This window comes from Antennarius striatus, chromosome 13, assembly GCF_040054535.1.
Source record: "Antennarius striatus isolate MH-2024 chromosome 13, ASM4005453v1, whole genome shotgun sequence".
Lineage (NCBI taxonomy): Eukaryota > Metazoa > Chordata > Actinopteri > Lophiiformes > Antennariidae > Antennarius > Antennarius striatus.
In genome coordinates, this window is record NC_090788.1 from 2,446,421 (window position 1) to 2,469,845 (window position 23,425).

The following is a 23,425-nucleotide window of genomic DNA, read 5'->3' on the forward strand; positions in this document are numbered from 1 at the left end:
AACTACTTTATATTTCTCCTACTGCAAGCGCTGCCCTCTGATTGGCTGCTGCAGCACGTATGCAAATGTTTACGGCTCTATGTTAATAAATTTACCCTGATTCCATGCAAGCAAACTCATCTTCCTCTTTAATTCGACACAGGCATATATTAGTTTATTACAACAATATACTCCAATTACTTTGCAAACTTTGAGCAGCTTGTGTCCACAGTCGAGCGTCGGCATTGAGGTCATTTCCTGTCACTCATTAGTCTCTCGCATCAGATGGAGGCAGTCACAAACAAAACAAAAGTTTATCTCCAAATGTCAAAGATAATTACTTAAACAGGTGCTGTCATAACATCTCGTGTTCGCCGCGGCGAAAGGATGGAAAAAAAAAAAAGAGGACGATAAAGCAGCTGCGCCAATCTCTTTCATAATCAAGACTTTATCTTTGGCCAAACTTCATTTCTCACACCACAAACAAGACCTTTCACAGCCGGTGTGTCTCCTAGAAACTACGTTTGAATACGACTCGTCTGCGTCAGCCAACGGCTCTTCAGAGGAAAGGTGAAATTCAATTAAATAACTCATAAGATAAGTCGCAAAAATGTCAATCCTGAATGTATTTTATTTTTACACCTTAGCAGCACTTTGATAAATGAGTAGAAGAAAAATTGTAAAACGTTCTTTCATATATATACACACAAACTGTGTGTATATACAGTATATTATATATCTATATCTATATCAGTTCTTGTTGCGAGGAACATTTCACTCATTGTGATTTTTAGGAATCTGGTTGAAAACCTAGAAAATACAACAGTATATATATATATATATATATATATATATATATATATATATATATATATATATATATATATATATATATATATATATATATATATATTACTGTATAAGCTGAGTTGGTTGAATCTTATTCCGCTCTGTAATAAAGCTCTGATTTCGATTTCTGCAAACACGATTAAAAACCCATCAATGAGTCACACCATGCAACTGGGCGACATGTTCCTTCATTGCCGTGAACATCTGCCCTGTATTTATTTTAAGTCAATCATACACACGACATGTAGTTTAAGTCAATACTCACGAGAGGGTGAAATGGGGTTTAATCTGTTGTTGGTATTAAGTCACCAGCATCTGCACTAGTTACTCCTGATTGAGGATCTTGCAAACACTGCTGATATACTAGGAGAAAAAGCTCATCTCCCTTTTCAATTAGGAATAATATACCTGAAATTTCGATGCTTTGTAAGCCCCTCCTTGAAGAAAACTCTGTCTGAGGTTTGAGCAGGAAGTCTGATCGCACCCTCTGATTTCTTATATTTTCACAGTGTGTCGCTTTCTCATTTCCTATATTTGTTATCTTCTCTTCCTCCCATCAAAATAAAGAGGGAGTGGAAGAAACTGTAATTTGAAGATTTGAAGTCTTTTATCTCCCATACCTAGCGTCAGTGACTTCTTTCATCCGACACATGAGCGTAAACTCAACCTAAATTTATGCGAACGTTACGACGACAGTACCGCATTTCTGTCATGCATATTAGTTTAGAAGTCTTTATTTTTGAGTCTGGATTAAATTTGTGTCTCGCAAACTAAATTGTGACCTCACTAGCTTTATCTTCAGTAATAATTTATTTATCTATTTCACTACTTAAGAGCTGGAATAAGATTCAGAATTCATCCAGTTATTGCCTGAGAGGATCGATGAGACAACGGGAGTCAAAACAAGGTCTGTTTAATGAACGAGCTGCATCCTCGACTCACATCGTCCCTCTAAGCATCTCACGTATTGACAAATGCAGATTGAAATGCATTGGACCTGGGAGTATTGACATTGCGACGGCAAAAGACATATCCTGTGGTTGGGAAACTTTTCTCGGAGCAGTTGAGAGATGACCTTGCCGAATCCATGTTCTGAGGAAACGTTGATGGAGCTTCAGTAGTTTGGGAAATTGAACCTGTGTTATAAAGGCGAAGCACACAGGATGACAAGCAAACACTGCCGGCGTGTGATTGATTTAGACATTAATCTGAGCGGTACACTCTGTGTGTGAGTGTGTGTATGTGAGTGTACAAACATATCACACGAGCCCGTGTGTGTGTGTTTAAATAGCAGCTCTCTGTGCACATATGGATAACACTCCTTGTGTTTAAGTGCTGTCTCCCTCATCCCACCTCCATGCTCCCGTGTCTTCCATTCTATTTACTGATGTTCCGAACAAACACAAGTCACCCGTGCAAGAAAACATATGTCTGGACCAAGATCTCAAACTACGGAAGCTCCAAAAGGACATGTCTATTTTGTTCTCCAGGCAAAAATCAAGTCAAAAAAGTTGTCACAAAATATTTAAATTACAAGAAAAGTTATGTCTGGGAATTTTCAATAGCAAACAACTGCTAATGGCGACAGTAGTGAGAAGAAACTGCCTTTTAAAAGGCAGAACCCCCCGAGCAGAACCATGATGTAGGCTCCACTGCTATTATTGACAATAAGACACTATTAGATTGCGGCCTATTTATTTACGACATGTCAAAGCACATTCTATATGTCAAGCCATTTTCTGTTCATCTCAGTTGGAAACAATTGCTAAAGGCGACAGTGGGGAGAAGTAACTGAATTTTAACAGGCAGAAACCCCCGAGTAGAACCATGATGTAATCTCCACTGCTATTGATGAGAATAAGACACTATTAGATTGTGGCCAGTTAATTTACAAAAGGTCAAAGCACATTCTACATGTTAAGCCATCTTGTGTTCATTTCAGTTGCTTGGGGATTTTTCTGCTATGTCCTGGCTGAACATCTTATTTGCAGCTCTTGTTTTTGTTTTATTCATTATAACCTGGAACACAAGACAGAGAATAACATACGGTTGAGAATAAAAGAAAAGTAATCAATATGTCAAATATGATCTCTATTAATTTACACAGAGATTCTGGAGCTATAAACAGAATGTGAAAAAAATTAAATGAATGAATAACACCAGGTGCATCAAAAATGAATCCACCTCATATGAAAAGAGAATCCAAACATTATATTCCAAAAACCTTGAAAGGCACATGCTGGGAATATTGAGACATGACTTTTTCTAACCCTCTGAAGTACTGCAATCATTGGCAAACAGTTCAAAAGGCTAAGAGAGCAATATTTGGCAGCTTACATACTCATTTGGCATCTCTTCTTTATCAGTCCAACGCAATGAAATGCAACAGAAACACAGATCTGAGATCAACCTGAACACTGAGAAGACAGCTTATTAGAGTGTCCCAATTTGAGTGAGTAAATTTTATTTTTTTTTTTAGCTTTGACAGTTGCGGGGGGGAAAAAAAAGATCATTGAAGAGATGAAACAGGATAAAATAAAGTCGGCGCCAGTTTGGTTTTCACATTAAAGTCGAACGAGATGATGATTGCGATTGGCGGCGCACGTCGAGGCCGGTTTGTGTTGCTGCTTTGTTGGCAATCAACTGCAGAGACCTTCGCCGCTCGGCGGTGGCAGCGTAAGTTCGTGACCGAGAACCGACCGGTGAAGGACTGCGGCCCCCGTCCAATCGACCCCATCCTGAGGGAGGATCTCTTCCCGTTCGATTCTAATTCATGTACATACTGTATAAATAACTGCCATTGCTAATTGGATTAAAAAGCCTCGGTAGAGAAGAGGAAGGGGTGTGTGCAGCACTGAAGGCAGCATTTACAGATTAGATTTTCAAAGAAAAGATATCCATGGGGGGGGGGTGAAGTCATGCAATTTCACCATCATTAAAGTAAAGTAATTTTATTGGGATTCTCAAAATGCAGACATGACATGTATTTGAAATCCATTCTTTTCTTTTTTTTCTCCAAATGACATTTTAGACATTTCTTGTTTCCTAAATTGTATCTCTTACAATTGATGTCATTTTCTTGCCATGCAAATGCATGAAACACCTTCCTCGCTTTTCCATCGCCCTGGTAATTCCATCTGTAGCCCCCCTCTGAATTTCTCTTTTTTAAACAGAAATGGGCCATTTTCACACTGGCTGGTTAATTTAGCTTCCATTTTTGCAATTTGTTTGCCTCATTGTTATGGTACTGTTCATGACACGCAACACTTCCTGCACAGATGTTTCAACGCACGCCATCCTGGCCGGGCAGGAGCGACTGCAAAAAAGCAAAAATGGAAACAAGCTTGTTTTGCCTCTACTGTGTTATTGATGCTGTGGGGATTTTGTTTCTGTGTTGTGTGGACCTGAAGAAGAGTAGTGACCACATTAATGCACCCAATCAGTAACAACAAGTGTGATGCCTGGGTGTAGCCATAGAAACAGCATCCAGCGGGTGAGTGTGCAATCACAGGAACCAAAAAACTGGAAACTCCTTTATCTGTTATGTGTCGTTTTGCACCATAAACTCTTCGGATCATTGAGTTTGATCAGAGAGCTATCTGTTTAATTGCAACGAACATGTGGATGCTGCAGTTAGAGTTCCTTAGCACGCTGCTAAGGAAGTGAAGATGTGTCAAAAAGCAGGAATCACAACAGCAGAGGTATGAAATGTAGGAAACGCAGCATGGAGATGTGGAGAGATGAAGGAAATCTGGATGTGAAAGAGGATGAGAGGAAGCGAAAATGGACAAGAATTGCAAATTTGTCGCACCACAGAGACACGAGACGGTGAAAGGAAGAGAATCTGGAAAGGAGACAGATGCTGGAAAGCTGGAGCGTGGTGAAGGAGAAGGACAAGACATGTGGGAAGGCTTACCTGGGTACTGTGCAGCTCCTGCATCGAGGGGGAGGACAGGTGGGAAGGGTAAAGAGAAAGGGAGAACAAACAACAACAAAAAAAACAGAAGAGGAAGTTAGCAATTAAAGTTAATTGCCCCCATTTGCTGATAGAGGGGCATGCATGTAAAATACAGGAGAAGACAGGTAAGAATGCAGAACAAAATTACCCATGCTGCCCCCCCCCACCCCCTTCAAAAAGAACATCATTAAAAGACCACAGTTGATTCAAGAAGCAGACAGTTGTTGCAGTTTTAAGCGTAAGACTTTAACTCAAAGGCAAATTCATTACAAATAGGCTTTGATCAGGATCTCTATTTTTGAGCTTAATAGCCGACCAAACCGCCGCTGATTGCGAGCGCTGAGAGGATGATGGCTCGCGTTAATATCTTTCATCTATATTTGGCGAGTTTCACGCCACACGTCTGCAGAATTACAAATATCCTTTGAATTCTCTCTAAAACAAGGCAGCATTTCCAACAAACTCTCGACTGCGACCCCGCGATGACGGGATCCAAGAGCGCCTCGAGTGAACAGTTTGGAGGAACGGGAGAGGAATAGTCGGAAACAGATAAACACATGGCATATATGCATTGCATTATAAAGTTATAAAGTGCTAAGTGAAAAGATTTCAAGATGATGGCCACTGTTTTCCTCAGGATATCGCCATGGTAACCATTTCCTTTGGCGTCCATCTTTTTTATGCTGAGCTAAACTAAGAGGATCCAGGTTGTTATTTTAAACCAAACATTCGAGTTGCATCATTCTTCCCACCCCCCCCCAAAAAACTTCCCATGTTTCCCCAAAAATCAAAAGAAGCTTCAACACGTTTGAACATTGCAGGGGAGGAAAAGCATAAACCCTCATTATCCAGCCTGGCATCCATTTAGACCCCCCCCCCCATCACTGAAGAACACTCATCAGCCAAGGAAGCATCAGGATTCCAGCTATGACACAGCATTTGATTAGAAAACCTATTTCTTCTTCAACTTTTGCCAAATTTCAATCATGGTGATATTCTAATTAACCATTATCCCGAGCCGGGAAAAGAGATCCGAGCGTCTGGAAGTGAAGCAGATGAGGAGTGAGAGGGAGGCAGCCAGGAAAAAACTGGAGGGTGGAATGAAACAAAGATTCTGGTTTATGCCCCGCTAGATCTCGTTACACGGATCCATTTGTGGTTAAGTTGTGCTCATTTCACTTGACGAGATAAATCCCTGGATATGTATGGGAAAGAGGCCTGATCCCAATTCCCTTTATAACCGTCTGTTTTGAGTAGCGTGTCCTGCTTCTTCTGAGCATGTTAGTGGTCATCTCACCTTCTCCATGACCCTTTACCCCCCCAAAAAATGAAACACTCTCGTGAACGACGATCTTGAAGGCGTCCCAACACGGTATTGGTCGCTCACGCCTTCAGCCCGGTACCAAAGCACTCTCGCCGTCGACCCCCTCGACCCTCTGGTTCAGGGTTCACGCGGCGGGATGATATTAGAGGTGTTTTCGCTTTGGTGAGATTACCCAGCAAGAGGTGAAACTATGAAGCGGCTCGTCTCCTCACCCCCCCTAAGCTAAGTAAATGGAGAGTGGGTGAGGATAACAGCATGGGCGCTTTTGCCCCCTCATGGTGTCTTGCAGGAGCCTTTGCCATACCGGCCCGAACTACAACCTCCAGAGTTGAGGTTAAACGGCAAAGACTGCAGAGATGCATTAAACATGAGTCATTTGGACAGAGAGGGAGTCGGGACCACTCCAGAGATGATAGGGACATTAACCAGGGTTTCACCAGGGCCTGAGCTGCATTTAATGAAGGCCTCATCTGCCTCCCAATGTCTCTCTCTCTTTCTCTCTGAGTTTGACTTATAGCCACGACTCTTATTGGCTCCAGTTTTAACAACGTCTGCCCCTTCCTCTGCTCGCTCTCGAGCCCGACAGCGAGCTTCAGCCGTCTACAGTCGGAGGAGGAGGTCAGCTCAAGGTTGTCTTTGTCAGCAAATAAAAAGAAGAGAGAAATTTGTGGTACATATTTAGATACAAAATAGATATTTGTGCTGAAAAAATAGGATTTACAGTAAAAAAAACAACAACAAAACAGACAAAAATAACCACAGACGTTCTGTGATTGGTTCGATTTGTTTGCAAGACTACTGGACTCCAGCATAGCCTGGAGGTGTTCAATGTTCTACAAGATTTGGATCAGGATTGAGTAATTTAAAACTGTGCAAAGCAAGTCTATCAAAATAAGTATATAACTCCTACGCAAACCCTTTTTAAAAGTTCTGAGTGGAAAACTGTAATTAACAACTCAGAAAATGGGAAAACTGTAACATCGCTTAAAAATAAAGAGTCAAACCAGGCCAGAAACACGACAATCAAAACGTCTTTAAAGGAAAATATGAAGACAACAGAAAAAAATTACGAGCAGTGAGCGAGATGAAGACATTCATCAGGAAGTAAAAAAAAAAGAAAGTTATGGGTGTGAACTATAAAATGTGACCTAGTTTTATTTCATGCTTATTGTTTCGGTGTTGATGTACTATATGCATAAATACAGACGCAACTAGAAAATACGACGGCACCTTTATGAAACTTGACATAAAATATTCCAAAAAGAGAAAACAACTGCAGTTGTAAATTACAGCCAAGGCCAACAAGTACCGCTGCATTTCTTCAGATCTGAGACCTCTGAAGTTTTAATGTTCCAAATGATCATCGTGTAATGATCAGAAATCATATATCGCCATCAAACGGAAAATTTGAAGCGAATGACTCGCGTCGCTGCCCTCGTTCGACCGCGTTCCCCAGGTGAGCGAGGGGCCGGCGAGCTCTCCTATTCGCTGGAAAAACAATGACAACATTGCTTCCCCTTCGACGCGGCGCGACACGGTCGCTTTCAGGCGCCCCGTTTTCAAACGTTGCTCTCGGTTAATGACCTGGAACACATATTCAATGTCTATTAAAGGAGGATGTTACCAGGATGGATGCGTATGCTGACAACCCCTGTCCTTCGCTCTTCGATTACATGAAGACACACACACACAAACACACAAACACACACACACACACACACACACACACACACACACACACACACAAACGCAAACCCTGTCTCCAGTCAGTCTAAGTATACCGAGCAATAATGTGCTGATTAAATCTGTGATCAGCTGCCTAGGGGGCATGAAATTGGACATGATGAGTGTGGCACATTAAAAACTAATTATCAATAGAAGCAGTTCTATTGTCTTTCTTTTTTTTTTTTTACCAGTCACAGCAGTATATTAAGAGTGGAAAATGGAACACCATGTGCTCTATCATACAAAGCTCCGGGTTTAGAACCACACCTGTACTCCGGAAGCGTCAAAGGCTTTTGATAACCAAATGATAATCCGTTATTCAGAAAACGCAACACTTCCTTATTGCACGGTAAATTCACGAGAGCCGACAAAACGCATTAAGCAGCAGGGAATCAAATGGCGTTACCTATCATTTTAAAAGCTTTTCTTATTCGCGTCTTTCTGAAACACCGCAGAGCGAAATCTGTCGAAACGTGGCAGCAAGTTGCAACGGCTTCGGTTGGGCTGTCCTAGACTCAGACCACCACCTCCTCTGGTAGTGATGCTTTCAAGATGGCACCTGTTGCGGTTGCTAAGAGACTCGTGATGCGAGTCTCTCCATCGCCCGTCTCTTCCCACCAGAAGGATTCCACTCAGTTATGCACTGGGCTGTAAAGCAGCTGTCGTTTGATGTAACCTAGGCGGTATAAACACTGCCCTGCTTTTTCCCCTTGACTCATTCCTGTTTTCTTTTTTTCCTCCTCCGTTCTCTCTTTCCTTGGATGTTGCTCACCCATCGTCTCTCCCTTTGCTCTCTTCCCCTTCGGCTGTCTCTGGGACCCAGTGATTAGAGCGCTGGGTGCTGTCCTGCTGATAAGGCTGAAAAACCTCCCTCCCTCCAAGACCAATGGCTGTGTCCTTGGGGTGCAAGATGGAAAAAAAAGGAGCCCAGGGTATTGCCCCCGATCCTCACCCTTTCTTGCCTTTTTACCCAGTCATGGGTGGTAGCTGAATATCCTTGCCTTGTGCATCTTTGAACAGATAGGCCCTCGCATTTTCACGGTGGCAAAGAGCAGCCAGAGAAATGAGAGGATGTGATGCGGCTCAGCTTATATCGGTGCAGCATTATGCATTGAGGGAGCTTTTTTTTTTTTTTCCTGGGGAAAATTCATTCTGGAGTGTGTGTTTACTGGGCCATCTGGTAGATTGTGTACACTTAGCACTGGAAATGTAGGACAAATGCGAGCGCTCAAATGTGGATATGCTTCATTCCACAAGAGCCTCTATTGTCTAAACTTTCATCTAGCTGCCATAAAAGGGACAATAATACAGCACAGGTTATTCACACAGAGTAATTTGATATAATTATAACACAGATGAAAAACTGCAGCTCTCCATTGTTTCCTCCAGCTACAGTAACTCCTGCTTTAATAGCTGGATTTAAAAGAATATCACATAAAGCCCTATTTTCAGTTTTTCTTATTGTCGCAAATGATTAGCTTTGATATAATCGGCCTTGGGGTTGAGTGTTGCAGTCATCATCAAAAGAGAAGAACTAAATCACTCTAAATAGGAGACAGGAATAAAAAAGGAGATATTTGAGTAACTAAATAGCACAAATAAGAGAATGAAATGTAAGAATTTAGTCTTGAATCTCAACAGAGGATATATATCAATGGCTGTGCTAGCCTTTTCCAATGGGAGGTAATGCTGTTTTCCCTGGCTGATCCAAGCCTATTTGCTTGTGTCAGGGGTATGTGACTTTTTTTAATGGGAGCTGAACCCCATAGCATCGATACTTGTAATGTAAAATGTTCAAAAAATTACTGAGAAGTCAATCTACATTTGAGATTTAAAAAAAGCCAATGACCACCAGTAAGCGACCATACCCAAGTGACATCAACCGAATGACAGATTGATAGGGAGAGGAAAAACAAATCCTCAAGGTGCTCCTAAGGAAAAGACTCGGCCAGGCTTATCTCTGGGGTCAGGAGGGGTCCACAGCCATTAATTTTAAATGAGTGGAATGGATTTGTGGTAATGGAAACCCAATGGCTGCAGACAGCATTGGGACTTGGTGGCATGAAGACGCCAAATGGCACCGAGATAACCTGACCACTCAACTGTATGAAGACAAGGAACTGATTGGGGTTTTCTTCCCCCAACACTATTAAAGGCCTCAACGTAATGCATTACAAATCTATTTGTAGGTGAAGATGTCAGATAAATCCTCTTTTGGCAAACAAGCTTTGATTTTTATGATTAAAGGATGTACAATATTGAGATATTTGATAGTTGTTGGTTCACAAAAGTTTTTTTTTGTTCGGAGTTGATGCACTCAACAGTAATCCGGTTCGACCTGGCTTGACAGTCAAGCCACAGAAATAACATTGCTTTCACCAACATAAATGTTACCGTCAGTTTCCACTCTGAAAACAATCATTTTGTTTGCTCTATTATTTTGTAGACCTTCAATATATAAAAAAACAAACCCCAAATAATAAAGAGTAATGGCTGTTTCCACTTCACATGTAGCTTGTTCACACCCTGAAAACTGTGAATGTGGAAAACACACTGAAGAATACGTTCTCAGAATCCCATATTTTGCCCATATGCCAACAAGAGGCAGGCTATCATTATTTTTGCAAAGGAGGTGAAGTGATTGGTCTGTTTGTCTGATTGTCAGCAGGATTGCACAAAGACCGCTTGATAGATTTTTGTGAAACTCAATGGGAGGGTTGGGGATGTGGGCAAGAAGAACCAGCTGCATTTTGGAGTGGGTCTGGATAACGGGGCAAATCTAGGGGCAAATCATTGAGCCACATGAATTCTTGGTTTTTAATCATCTGATCTTCCGTTAGATGCCAAACCAAGAGATGGACATTTAACTGTGTTAATCTAGCTTGGAATCCTTTCTTTTTGAGCTAATCAGAGATGCGCATCTGGGATGGGAGCAGCTGATTCAATTTTGGGAGGAATTTACCCAGTGGAACATGAAGTTAATTACAGGTTTAAAGTTGTTTTAGTTCCAAATTGTATATTTTCATGGTAAATACAGGTGCAAATAAATCAGAAAGCAAGAGACCCTTTGGAGGGAATGCTCAGCCTGGATACTCTCTTGGGTTTCGCTTCTATCCGGCATTATCTTGATTGTTTCTTTCCATTTCATATCTTCTGTGTACATTTCCTGTCCTTGTTTCCCCCTCCACCTGCTCTGCCCCATTGCCCCCCTCTCCCTCATCTTGAGTTTAGCCTTTCTTTCGTCAGTCGTTCAATCCTTCCTTCTTCTTGGGCTTTGGCTTTTACTTTCCAATTCATGGCGGGTCCGTCATGTCACCTGTTCCAGCCGATGTTCCTACTACCCATTTAGCCCCAGTTTCCTGTTTGATTGCTTTAGATTTTAGATTATTATGTATTGAACCTGTCTTTTTTGGATTCCAGTCCCATTATTTGACTTATTTGGACTGCTGGCTTTTGTCAACCATCGCCTGTCAGCTCTGGAATATTCCAGTTTGTTCAAACATCTCCTAGATAAATGGAAATTTATAGGGTTTTTCCAGCTCAAACATAACAATTAAAAAAAAAATATTTTCAGCATCCAACTGTTGAAATGAATTCTTAATATGAGCTTTACTATCAATGCCAATACGAGCTAGCAACATCGCCCTCACATTTGAGTCCAATTGTCTTAATCTACATCATTTTCTTTCCATGCCCACATGACACGATGCTTATCCGAGCAAACGCTGCATGAACTGAGACTGTCTTCTGCTTATTTTGTTTGCCACATAAGTGAAAGCAGCTTTACCCTTTCAGGTCCTCTGGTAATGGGTGTATAATTCTTGTTTTGCAGGTGGGGTGTTGCGATACGGGAGTTTAAAATACCCCCACTCCAAGCGGCTCACATGGCTTCGGTCGTGCTCATTTCCTTCCACCTTGCTTTTTACTTAATTGAATCAGCCAGTACCCGTATCAGATATTCCTTAACGGAATACTGAAACCTATCCACCCTTTTCCTAATACCATTAGGGGAAGCGGGAGGGCAAGATGGATGCTTTAATCCCACTGGTTCAGAGCACACAAAAGGAGAGTGTGCCCTGCAGTGAGACATTAGCCACAACATTCACAACGGAGCCACAATATTCTCCCAAGCAGAAGACTTGCCTGACCTAAAGCTACAATAACAAGAGCTCCTTTCCCGTAGACAACCTAGCATGTAAATAACAGACGCTGGAAGTCATTGCTCTGCTCGGTGCGGGTGGAAAAAGAAATAAATTACTGCAGCATGTTACAGTCGGCAGCACCTTATTTCCATGATGTCTCCGACAGTATTTTATGAGTCCACATGGACTCGGTGCGTTTATGCCATCTGTTCGTGAACCCGGCTGATACGCAGGAATGCATGTCCAATTTGACACAATGGTGATGCAGATGAATGAGGTTCAGGCAAGCCTCCTGCTGCTGAGGCATTCTTATTTCCCTACCTATTTTCTGCTGTGTCAAACTGCATCTAAGCTAAGGTGAGGTTTCGTTATTTCTGGCTAGCTCAGGCACAAACTAATCCTCTTATTTAGGAGGTCAGCGCCAATCATTATACAGAGGGGTGCCATTACAGGTTACACTCCAGCAGGCTGATTTTTCCCCTTACATAAATCTATGACTCAAGGGACTTTACTCCACTCTCTAATTTATCCATCCTGCTTCTACTTCTTCCCTCTCATCCTCTTCTTTTTTCTCTCTCTCTCAACTTCCCCCCCTCCCCTCATATCTACGACCTTCACAAACACCCCCCCTTTGCTCTTTTGACTCTATCATTTTTCAATCTTCCACACTTTGCATTCATGTCTCTCTTTTCCAACTCTCTTTTTTTTTTTTTTTTTTTTTTTCAGTATGTCCAGAGTAGCGTATAATTGAATCTGCAGAGAATGCATGAGCAGGAACAATTAGCTCAGTCACTCAGAAAGCAGAGCTGCATGGTGGGATAAACAGAATAATAACGAGAGAAAGAGCGTAACTGTAAAGAAAATGTAAAAAAAAAAACTGACAAAAAAAACTATAAAAGTTGAAAATCGTTCGATCTTTGCAGCATTTTATTATGAGCTACAAATATCAAATGATGAATAAGAATAAAAAGGAAACAAATATATTGGTAAAAAATGAACCTGCAAAGCTAAGTCCGTCTTTCCATCTGTCTTCTTGATTGCTGGTTTGTTGGAGCCTATTCCAGCTGGTTACGGACAAGAGGCGGGGTACACCCTGGACGTGTCGCCAGTGCATCGCACACACCAAACCTACGGACAATTTAGTGCAACCAATTCACCTTTGCATGTTTTAGGAGGTGGAAGGAATCCAGAAAACCCAAGCAGAACATACAAGCTCTGCACAGAAAGGAGGCAAACCCTGAAACATGAACGTTGGACAAAGCTCCTTTTAAAAAAAAAAAAAATGTAGGGATAATAGCTAAAACTAAAAATGAACCTCTTTTGGTACTGCTTGAGAACACTAATTGATTTGCAGCATAAAAAAAGAGTTTCCTATCAATTGATTAAGCATCTTCTGAGGACCCACCATTAAACTTACATTAGCCACTGCAGAGCAACACGGCCCACCGCCGCTAGCTCTGACAACAAAGGCCTCACTGGACTGAACCATAAGATGTAGCCGGATAAATAATTCTCATTGTTTTACATGGTTTAATTAAATGAAAATAATTCTTTATTGGCAGAAGCATGCTCTGCTTCCCCCCCAGCTCCTCAGCACAGATGGGATCGCGGCATGGACTGAAACCACTCAATAATAACCACCTCTTGGCCCTCCTCAGCCTGTTATATAAGTGCAACAAGGCATGACTCTGCTGAATTTATGAATATGTAAGAGATGCTTCTTTTTCCAGAGAAACGGAAGAGCTGGGGAAAAAAAAAAAAGCTTCTCTTCTGTCCAAAAATATATATTCTGCTCTGTGTGGCGCTGACACTGGGAAAAGATGGACCATAAATACTTCATAAATACCAATTACCTCAGGAAGTAGGCATGAAGGAAAGAGCAGCTATTTCAGCCAATTATAAGGCTTCTCTCTCAAAGGGTGGAGAAAAGACTTCCCTTTTAAGCTCCCTACTGAAAGGAGAAACCTCTGCCATATTGCGAGGCCTCAATAATGTTTCCCTCCACCTTCATGTCAGGGATGAAAGCTTCCAAATGTCCTTTGAGTGAAACCCCCAGAGGACTTAACATGCATCAATAACATTTCCATCCTTGAAGATGTTTGAGGGGGACTACACATAATCTTCTCACAGACTTTGAGGCTCTGCTCACATCCTGTGACTTTTATTTACCCCCGATCTCAAAAAGGTTCCTCCTCCTCGCCATGCCATGCGATGGAGAAAGAAGGGAAAGATGAAGAAAAACAAAAGAAAAACAGAAGGAAAGAAGGGTTGAGAGAGAGAGAGAGACAGCACATTGGTGAGTGTTGCCTACTTTAAATAGGACAGCTGCCTCTTGTAAAGAGCCATCATTCTTCTCGGGGTAGACTGTCTTCATTTCCACCCTCGGCAAAGCACACGGGGCTTAACACACTTACGTCTGAGGATTTGCAGCACTTGAAGGTGGCAGCAATTCCCTAGATTGCAGTGGGAGGCAGCACTGCAAAAACAAAAACAAAAAACCCACCCCCAAAAAACAAAGCCGGCTTCTCCAGTAAGTTCATCCCAGGTAATATCCTGACCCTGTCTCTTTTGTGCCAACAAACTTTTGTATCCCAAATTGACACCATGTGCAAGTTGGAAATATGAAGTTTTCATGAGTTAACATCCAAAAACATTAATTAGTAATAAAGATCACGGACATGCACCAATGAGATCCAGTCGAGAACAAAGTCTGTGAAGCTAAGCTACGACAATGCAGCGTACATCTTGGATCCTATTGGTCGAAATCTCCCATTTCTTGTGTCGTGTCTTTGGCTGTCCTGTCTATAAAAGACAAAAAATATTCCCAAATAATGTCTGAAATAATAGAATTTGACTTTCCAGAAGCATATTGGTGCATGGTGTATTCCCAACAGGTAACATTAACGGGAGTCACTCGGAAAAGACCGAACCAGGACACATTCAGGAAAGCTCTGAAACGTGTGAGTTGTTTCTTCCTTCCTTTTTTTTTTTTTTTTACAGTTTAAATAAATTATGAAACCATTTTGAACATATTTTTCCCTCCCCATCTGCTTCTACACCATGAGAAATAAATAAAAGCGAAGCAATAAGTACCACACTGGAAACCAATCCAATAATGAAGCCTCCAAGACATCTAGAGCTGAATATTAAATTCCACTTTTTCTAAACTCATGTCTTGGGAGCGTTTTGAGGAAAAATGTTAGATGAACAAAATACAACAAGAGCTCAAGATGTTGGATTGAATTTTTTTTTTTTCTTGCGAAGTGTTCCCGCCTGTCCCGCCATTCCTCCTTCCCAAGATCTGATCCGATGAAGTGACTAGTGATGCAATGATGCCTGCATACCTCCACAAGGAGTCCATGTTTCTGTAGCCTGTGATGACACTCCATTAGATTTAAATTCACGTCAGCGAGGACATTTCTATTACACACAGTTGCTACACCATCAAGCCATAAATTATTCATCCGGGGGCCCGGCCCTTGTCCAAACTCTACCTGAGACATTGCATGTGGAAGACGGGGAGTTGGAGCGGCTCCAAAACTTGAATCTTTAATTATCATCTTTTGCTGCATGTGACCTCCCCCCATGTTCGAATTAAGCTTATGACATTCAGCTACAAAGCAGTGATTAAGGAGAAAAGGTTAGCGCATATTGCATCAGCTTCATGCCTCAAAATGACACGGTGAGTCATCTGCAGCTGGGGGGGGGGTGGTGGTGGTGGTGGTGGTGGTGGCTAATGGTGACAACGGGGCATGTAGTAAAGCAGCCTTATTTGTGCGAGCTAATTAAAGAGCTCCATCAATCAGCGTCTCGCATCTTCAACCGTACGACGGGTGTGAATAAAGAGGCACGCTAGATCGGTATAAATTAGATGACCACCAGAACAGACTGTGCACTTGCTTAATGAATAACTGGGAAATTTTTTTGGGGGGGGAATATTCGGTCCATAAAATGAAGCGCTGAGCTTAAACTATATGGGTGGCGGTCACCGTGATATCACTTCAAAACATGTCCGGTGGAAAAGATCTAAAAAAGGAAAGTTAAGGAGCTTCATCTTCAGGACAGGATGGGTCTTTGAAGAGGGATGATATCTACATCCCCACTTTTAATAAGGTTAATTAGATCATTGACTTTTCTCCTTGTGGCACCTCCGGCTGTTAAGTTCAAAAAAGTATATAGCCCTGAACCATTCATTAGACAAGCCAAACTGCTTTACTTTTTCCCCACCTTCTCCCTCTAGTTGTTGCTGATGAGCAGGAAGAAACCTCTTTGGTATTTTTTTTATTCCCGCCGACATGAAGAACATATTTTTCCTGGCAGCCGAATGAAAACGAGACCAGATTACAATAAGGATTTCACAGGAAATAATAAAATGGCACGGTCCCAACCAACCCCTTGAAAGCCATATTGCAAGGAAAATTACTGCTGAGATGACTGAACTGCCAGATGTGGCTCTCACGCTGCAGCATCAGACAAAAAAAGAAAGAAATGGAGGCATATGTTCCACGCCGAGGAGAACTTCACTGGTTCAGACCTCTGGTAAGTGGATTGAGAGAATTCCCAGAGCATACACCGCCTACTTCATACAATATGGCGAGGGTACGCTTGGACCGCGATGATGAGCCAGCGTAGACACATAATGGTCTGTGATAAATTAGCTTGCGATCTATGACACCGCGTCTCATAGCCGATCAACTCATTTAGGATATGCTTCATCCTTCAACCGTACATCCCACGATGTTACAAACATCTGATTTGTCTGGGGTTGTTAGGACCGGCAATGATATTAAACGTCTAACCGCATCATGTCAACATGGGTGATTTGGCGTTGTTTTTTTTTTTGTTTTTTTGTTTCCCCGCGGCTGGTGAGGATGCTCAACTCCTACATCATCTGTTTGATTAAATATTAGATGTAAACCCATCCTCCTGATCCCAGGCCTATAGATAGATAGATAGATAGATAGATATATACTTTAATGATCCCAAGGGAAATTCAGGTGACATCTGCTCGCAAGAGATACAATAAATACAATAAATACACACATGACAGAAAGTATAAGTAACATTATATACATGCTGTTACATAATTATAACAACAGGAAAAAGAATAGCCTAAAATAAAAGGAAGGAAGCATAGGCACATGGGAGAAGAAGAGAAGAAAGAGCTTTGGGAGTCGATGAAGTGTGATGAGTAACACGTGAATGAGCCGAGCTGTTAACTGGTTAAGGACCCCCACAAAGTGTCCCACAGCGCATCCACAGTGCGTCCCAGACCCCCCACGACTATCCCTTCTCACCCGACCTTGATGACCCTGCGGCTTCAGACCCCCTCCTCCTGAGAGAGTGGTTGTGCCCCCTGATGGCACGAGGCACAAAGGAGGTCCTGAGTCTCTCAGTGGAGGAGCTTGGTGACAGCAGTCTGCCGCTGAAGGAGCTCCTCTGCTGGGTGATGGTGGTGTGCAGGGGGTGGGTGGTGTTACCCAGGATCGACCTAAACCTGGACATAGTCCTCCTCTCTAGGACAGTCTGTATCGAGTCCAGATCCTGACCGATCACAGAGCTAGCCCTCCGGATGAGCCTGTGGATTCTCTCTGTGTCCCGTTTCCTGGCACCACCACCCCAACACACAATGGCGTGAAACAGCACACTGGACACAATGGACTGGTAAAACAGTCTGAGCAGATTAGAGCTGACGTTGAAGGAGGCCAGCCTCCTCAAGAAGTACAACCTACTCTGACCCTTCTTGTATACACAGTCCAGGTTGTGCGACCAGTCCAGTCTACTGTCCAGCTGCAGCCCCAGGTACTTATAAGTCCCCACAACGTCCACCTCCTTACCCCCGATGACTACTGGCTGTGTGGAGGGGGGTGCCCGCCGGAAATCCAGCACCATCTCCTTGGTTTTGGAGATGTTCAGCTGAAGCTCGTTCCGCTGACACCACCCCACAAAGTCCGTCACCACTCTCCTGTACTCCCTCTCATCACCCCCCCTGATACATGCCACAATTGCAGTGTCATCAGAGAACTTCTGCATGTGGCACGTATCCGAGTTGTGTTGGAAGTCCGTCGTGTAGAGGGTGAAGAGAAGGGGGGAGAGTACCGTTCCCTGCGGGGCCCCGGTGCTGCTGGTCACCACTGATGACAGACAGTTCCCCATACGGACGTACTGGGGTCTGTCTGTTAGATAGTCCCTGATCCAGCTCACGAGGTAGGGATCCACACCCATAGATGACAGTTTCTCCCGCAGGAGCCGGGGCTGGATGGTGTTGAAGGCGCTCGAGAAGTCGAAAAAGAGCACCCTCACTGCACAACTCCCGACATCCAGGTAGGAGAGGGCCCGGTGGAGGAGATACAGGACTGCATCGTCAGCCCCAACTTGTGGCCGGTAGGCAAACTGGAGAGGGTCCATCGCACCCTGCACCAGGGGACGCATGAGCTCCAGGACCAGTCGCTCTAGGGTCTTCATCACGTGCGACGTGAGAGCGACTGGTCGATAGTCGTTGAGCTCAGTGGGGCGTCTCCGCTTGGGTACAGGGACGATGCAGGATGTCTTCCACAAGGACGGGACCCTCCCCAGCCGGAGACTGAGGTCGAAGACCTGGTGTAGGGGTCCGCCCAGTTCGGCAGCACAGGCCTTGAGGAGTCTAGGGGGGACCTGGTCTGGTCCGGCCGCCTTCCTTGGGCGAAGCCTCCGCAACGCAGACGTCACCTGTTCCACGGTGATGGCCGTAAGTGGGGGCGCGGCACGTTGATCCCTCCGGCCGGGGGGTCCGGCAGTTGGGGTGGGGGAAGGATCTGGGTTTGGGCTGAAGTAAGTGGGCGAGGTGGACGGAGAGGGAGAGGGGGATGCAGATAAGCCGGACGGAGAGGGGGAGAAGGAGGTTGGTGGAGTCGGATCAGATGGGCCGGGGGAACTCAGGGGACAGGCGCATGGAGTGATGGGGGAGCTGAACCGATTAAAAAAGCTGTTAAGTTCATCAGCTCTCTCCACGTTCCCCTCCACTGTACCGCGGCCCTCTCCATAGCCGGTGATGGCCCTCATGCCACTCCAGACCTCCCGCACTTGGTTGCGCCCAAGCTGGTTCTCCAGCTTCCTCCTGTAGCTGTCCTTGGCCTCCCTCAGGCAGAGTCTCACTGCCTGCTGAGCCTCTCTCATCGCATCCTCATTCCCACTCCTGAACGCCCGCTTCTTCCTGTTCAGGACAGCCTTCACCTCCTTTGTTACCCATGGTTTGTTGTTTGGGTAACACTTGACTGTCCTGACAGGGACCACTGTGTCCACACAGAAGTTCATATAATCTGTTAAACACTGAGCTGCCCCCTCAATGTCTTCCCCGTGTGAGCCCACAATAACATCCCAGTCGGTGGTCTGGAAGCAGTCCCTCAGCGTCTCCTCTGCTTCCGGGGACCACCTCCTGACCTGCCGTGTTGTTGCTGGCAGCCGTTTCACCAGCGGGATGTAGGTGGGCTGAAGGCACACTAGGTTGTGGTCCGATCTGCCTAGTGGGGGGAGGGGGGTGGCGGTGTATGCCTCCTTGGCATTCGTGTAAAACAGATCGATGGTTCTGTTCTTCCGTGTGGGACAGTCTACACACTGTGACATGGTGGGGAGACATGAGTCCAAGGTGACGTGGTTAAAGTCCCCCGTGATGATGACAAGCGCCTCCGGGTGCCGGGTCCGAAGATCAGAGGTGGTCCCACAGATGGTCTCTCGTGCAGTCTCTGGGTCTGCACGTGGAGGGATGTAGACGGCGAGGACAATGACGTGTGAAAATTCACGCGCCAAGTAGTAGGGCCTGATGCTAACAGCTGTTAGCTCCAGATCCCTGTTGCACAGCGTGGTTTTCACGGTCACATGCCCTGGGTGACACCATCTGTTGTTGGTGTAGATGATCAGACCGCCTCCCTTCTTCTTGCCAGCGGTGTTCGTGTCCCGGTCCGCTCGTACGGAGGAAAAGCCGGTCAGTCCGACGTTAGCATCGGGAACGTGGTCCGTCAGCCACGTCTCAGAGAACACCAACAAGCTGGTCTCCCTGTAGCGCTGCTCAGTCCTGCACAGCGCCGTCAGTTCGTCCACCTTGTTGGGCAGCGAGTTCACGTTCCCCATGATGACGGAGGGAACCGAGGGTCGGACCCGCCGGCGGCTGTTAGCTCTAGCCGCTAGCCTATCCCGCTTTTGTTTACCTCCCCGGCTCCCTCTGTACCGCCGCTGGATCTCAGTGGGGATGAGATCGCGTATACCGGGCTCCCCTCTAACTTTCATGGACAGCATTTGTTCTCTGGAGTACATGAAAACACTGCTATCCATCGTGGTTAATTAGATAAGAAAAAGACTTAGGTAAGACAAAGAAAAAGAATAGAAAGAAGACATACAGCGGAGCAGACGAAAACCTGCGGCTAGCTCGCGCATGCGCAGTTCAGTTGGCCACACTCTGACACCTGACTGGTTACTGCAAAGACGAGCCTTTTTGATCTTCCCGAAACTAATTGTGCGTTCATGTTTCCAGTTAATCCTATAATGACTTTCCTGCTGGATGAATCATCGCAAATAATGCCGCAAGTTGGAGCAACAGCGTGGAAACTCAAACACTGACGTGATGCCATGCAGAAACATTTAAAACCGTCACTTCAGAGCGTTTGGAATATTTGTATATCAATATACAGTGATCCCTCATTACTCGCGGTTAATTTGTTTCTGGATCACCCATGAAAAACAAAATTCCGTGATATTGCGACAATTTATTTTATTATTTACATTTATGAACCCACCTTCATACTGATATTAAACCACCTTATATCTGTATTACTTTTTGCCCGTAGTCTTTTAGACTGTTTAAAGCACTTTTGTGTTTCACGGAAGTGAAAACACCGTCAGCCAATAGCGTGCAAGTACGGTATCACGTGACTACCTACTAAAAATCAGCGATGTAATGAAGCCGTGCATCTTGAAGCGTGAACAAGTGAGGGATTACTCTATGTATTGAATGTTGACATGTAATTTGTAATAAGGCATTTATTGCTGTTGTTAGTAATAAACCCAACAACGAAATAGCTAACCTGAACCTTCTGTCTGAAATGAAACCATTTCCTCATCTAAAGCTTGAAACTTTCAAACAATTTCCGTTTCTGGAAAGTTTATCACCAATAAAATAACTTTAAAAAGCATTTCAGGCTCTGACCTTAATCACTCCCCACTGATATCTTTACACAGAGATATTGGGGAGTGATGACAAACTTAATCCGATGGTGTGGGCTTGAATCTCATCTTAAGACTTGCTTTATTTGTTAGCTCCAATTTCCTCCCACGGTCCCCCCCCCAAAAAACAAACAAACAAAACAAAACAAAAAAAACATGATAGGCATCAGATGATGTCTATTGACAGACAGGACTTGTTGCTCCAGAGGTCACAACTCTGTGATCAATGCTGAACAAACAATACAAACCCGTAAAGCACAGACAAATCGAAATAATAGAGAGGAAACAGGCTGGCGGTGTTTATAGATGACTCAGCCTTCATGACGGGCATCTGTCTTTAATCACAAAGGCCTCACACATTGTTTCTCACTTTCTTTTGTCATCGTGGATAGATATAGACACAAACAGAGCTGCTGCCAGTCCCAATGAAAACATTACTGTAACTGATGTTCGCATTGATATCAGCTTTGTTTTGTTTCCTAGGTGCCGCAAAAAGATTTCCCAGCATCTATGGATGGATTGTCATTTCATAATAGCCGTTATAGTCTTGCTTTAGCTTATCCGTCCTATAGAAACAGGCATTCATCTTCATGAAAAGTCATGTCTAACCATTGTCTGATCTAACATGAGGAGTCCTTCTCTTCCAACCATTGGCAGCAGCGACACCACCAGGTTCTCAGAGATGACTGATGTGTCCGATCTGCAGCGGCTTCGTCATCGTCCAGGCAGGAAGTGAAGGACACACTCGTGCATTGAGGAGTCGCGTCGTCCACATCTCGAATCGAGGATGTGGGAGATGCTGCGGAAGGAGGCCAGGAACGCCGATGGATACCGATTTCAGTTGGGATCCAAGATCAGTCGGGTGTGGATTCCGTCTGACTGTGCGATTCATTCCGTGTGCTCGGACGCCACGTGTGACGAAAATCATGCAACCTTGAAATGAAGACTAAAAAAAATCAAATAATTTATGGCCTTTTTCTTGGTTGCAGAACCCCTCAGACAGACTCACCTCTAGAGGAAACTGATGGACTTGCTGGTCTGACGCGTCCAGCTCGAGTCGGACCGATACTTGGCGAGGCTATTTTGAAGAGTCAAACACTAACTGGAAGCGTGTATCTGACTCCGTCCATCTGGCTGTCCGGTAAATTTCTGTTTCAGTCATGCTCGCTCGCCACTTAGCGAGATGTTGACTGTAGGCACTTAGTGTGAAGCAGCAGCCAGAATGAGCAACACTGGCTGTCACAGATGCTGCCAATCTGAAGCGTCCACACAGAAACCACTGTACACCTGCCATTCTGGCATAATCTGCATCCCACTCTAATTCAATTTACCACTCAAGCCCATTCCAGAGACTGTCACAAGCTCTCGCCGCCGAAAGGCAGTTACATCAAGGAGGCCTGGCGGAAGAAGGTAGATACTGTAAAGGTAAGGTATGAGTGTGTGTGTGTGTGTGTGTGTGTTACTTGGGATTAAGTTTACTTCAAAAAAAAAGAAATAAAAATCGCAATCCTGTGTATTTATAGGGAATCTACTGAAAGGGGCCTCTACTTGCATTAGAGAACAGATTAGCAACGAAAGTCAATATCCAAGAGCTTTGGATTTAAAACCCCTACTTACAAAAGCATTAAGATTCCCGAAGCGATTAAAAAAAACAAACAAAAAAAAACCATATGATTCCCGCTTCTTTTGTTTAACAAAAAAAAAAAAAAAAGTTGACTTGTGTAATTACACAAGACCTCTGTGGAATTTCCCGAAGTTGTCACAATTAGCTGGCGTTTTGATTCGAGTGGAGTTGCTCATTTGTTTAATTGTACTTCAGCAGTTGTCGTCGATGAGTGAGGGGATTTGTCAGTCTAATAAAGACTGAATGATTGCCAGAGGCTTTGCACACATTTAACACAGATTATCTCTATATAAAGGACAGCAGAGACTGATGGGATATTTTCATTTCGCTGTCATAAGGAGTACGGGAGGTGGTTGACAAGCAGACACAAGGTCAATCGCTCTTAAAGCCTGAATACATAGAAATAAGCCTTTTTCCACTCAGATGCACCACACTTTCAAAACAAAAGTAAAATACATCTGCGTCTCACTTACGCCGCTAATGAAATACATATTCAGCTATTTATCACCATAAAGGTCAGCGTTAGCTTAAGCTAAGACACGCTTTTACACACAATCACCCAGTTTAAGACAAAGCACAACAACTGGAGCTGTGTGTGTGGATGTGTGTGTGTGTGTGTGTGTGCAGAG

The 23,425-nt window shown here is 44.0% G+C and overlaps 1 protein-coding gene across 3 annotated transcripts in view; it reads right to left on the minus strand.

Annotated features, from left to right (window-relative positions):
- The window catches only part of cadm1a (cell adhesion molecule 1a), a 287,497-nt gene that overhangs the window by 70,944 nt on the left and 193,128 nt on the right, over positions 1–23,425 (minus strand). For 2 of the 3 annotated variants that reach the window (XM_068331132.1, XM_068331130.1), the window contains exon 2: positions 4,745–4,762. The exons of the other annotated variant lie outside the window; for it this stretch is intronic. In XM_068331132.1, the coding sequence (XP_068187233.1) occupies positions 4,745–4,762 (18 nt within the window). The remainder of the gene's footprint in view (positions 1–4,744; positions 4,763–23,425) is intronic. 3 annotated transcript variants of the gene reach the window in all.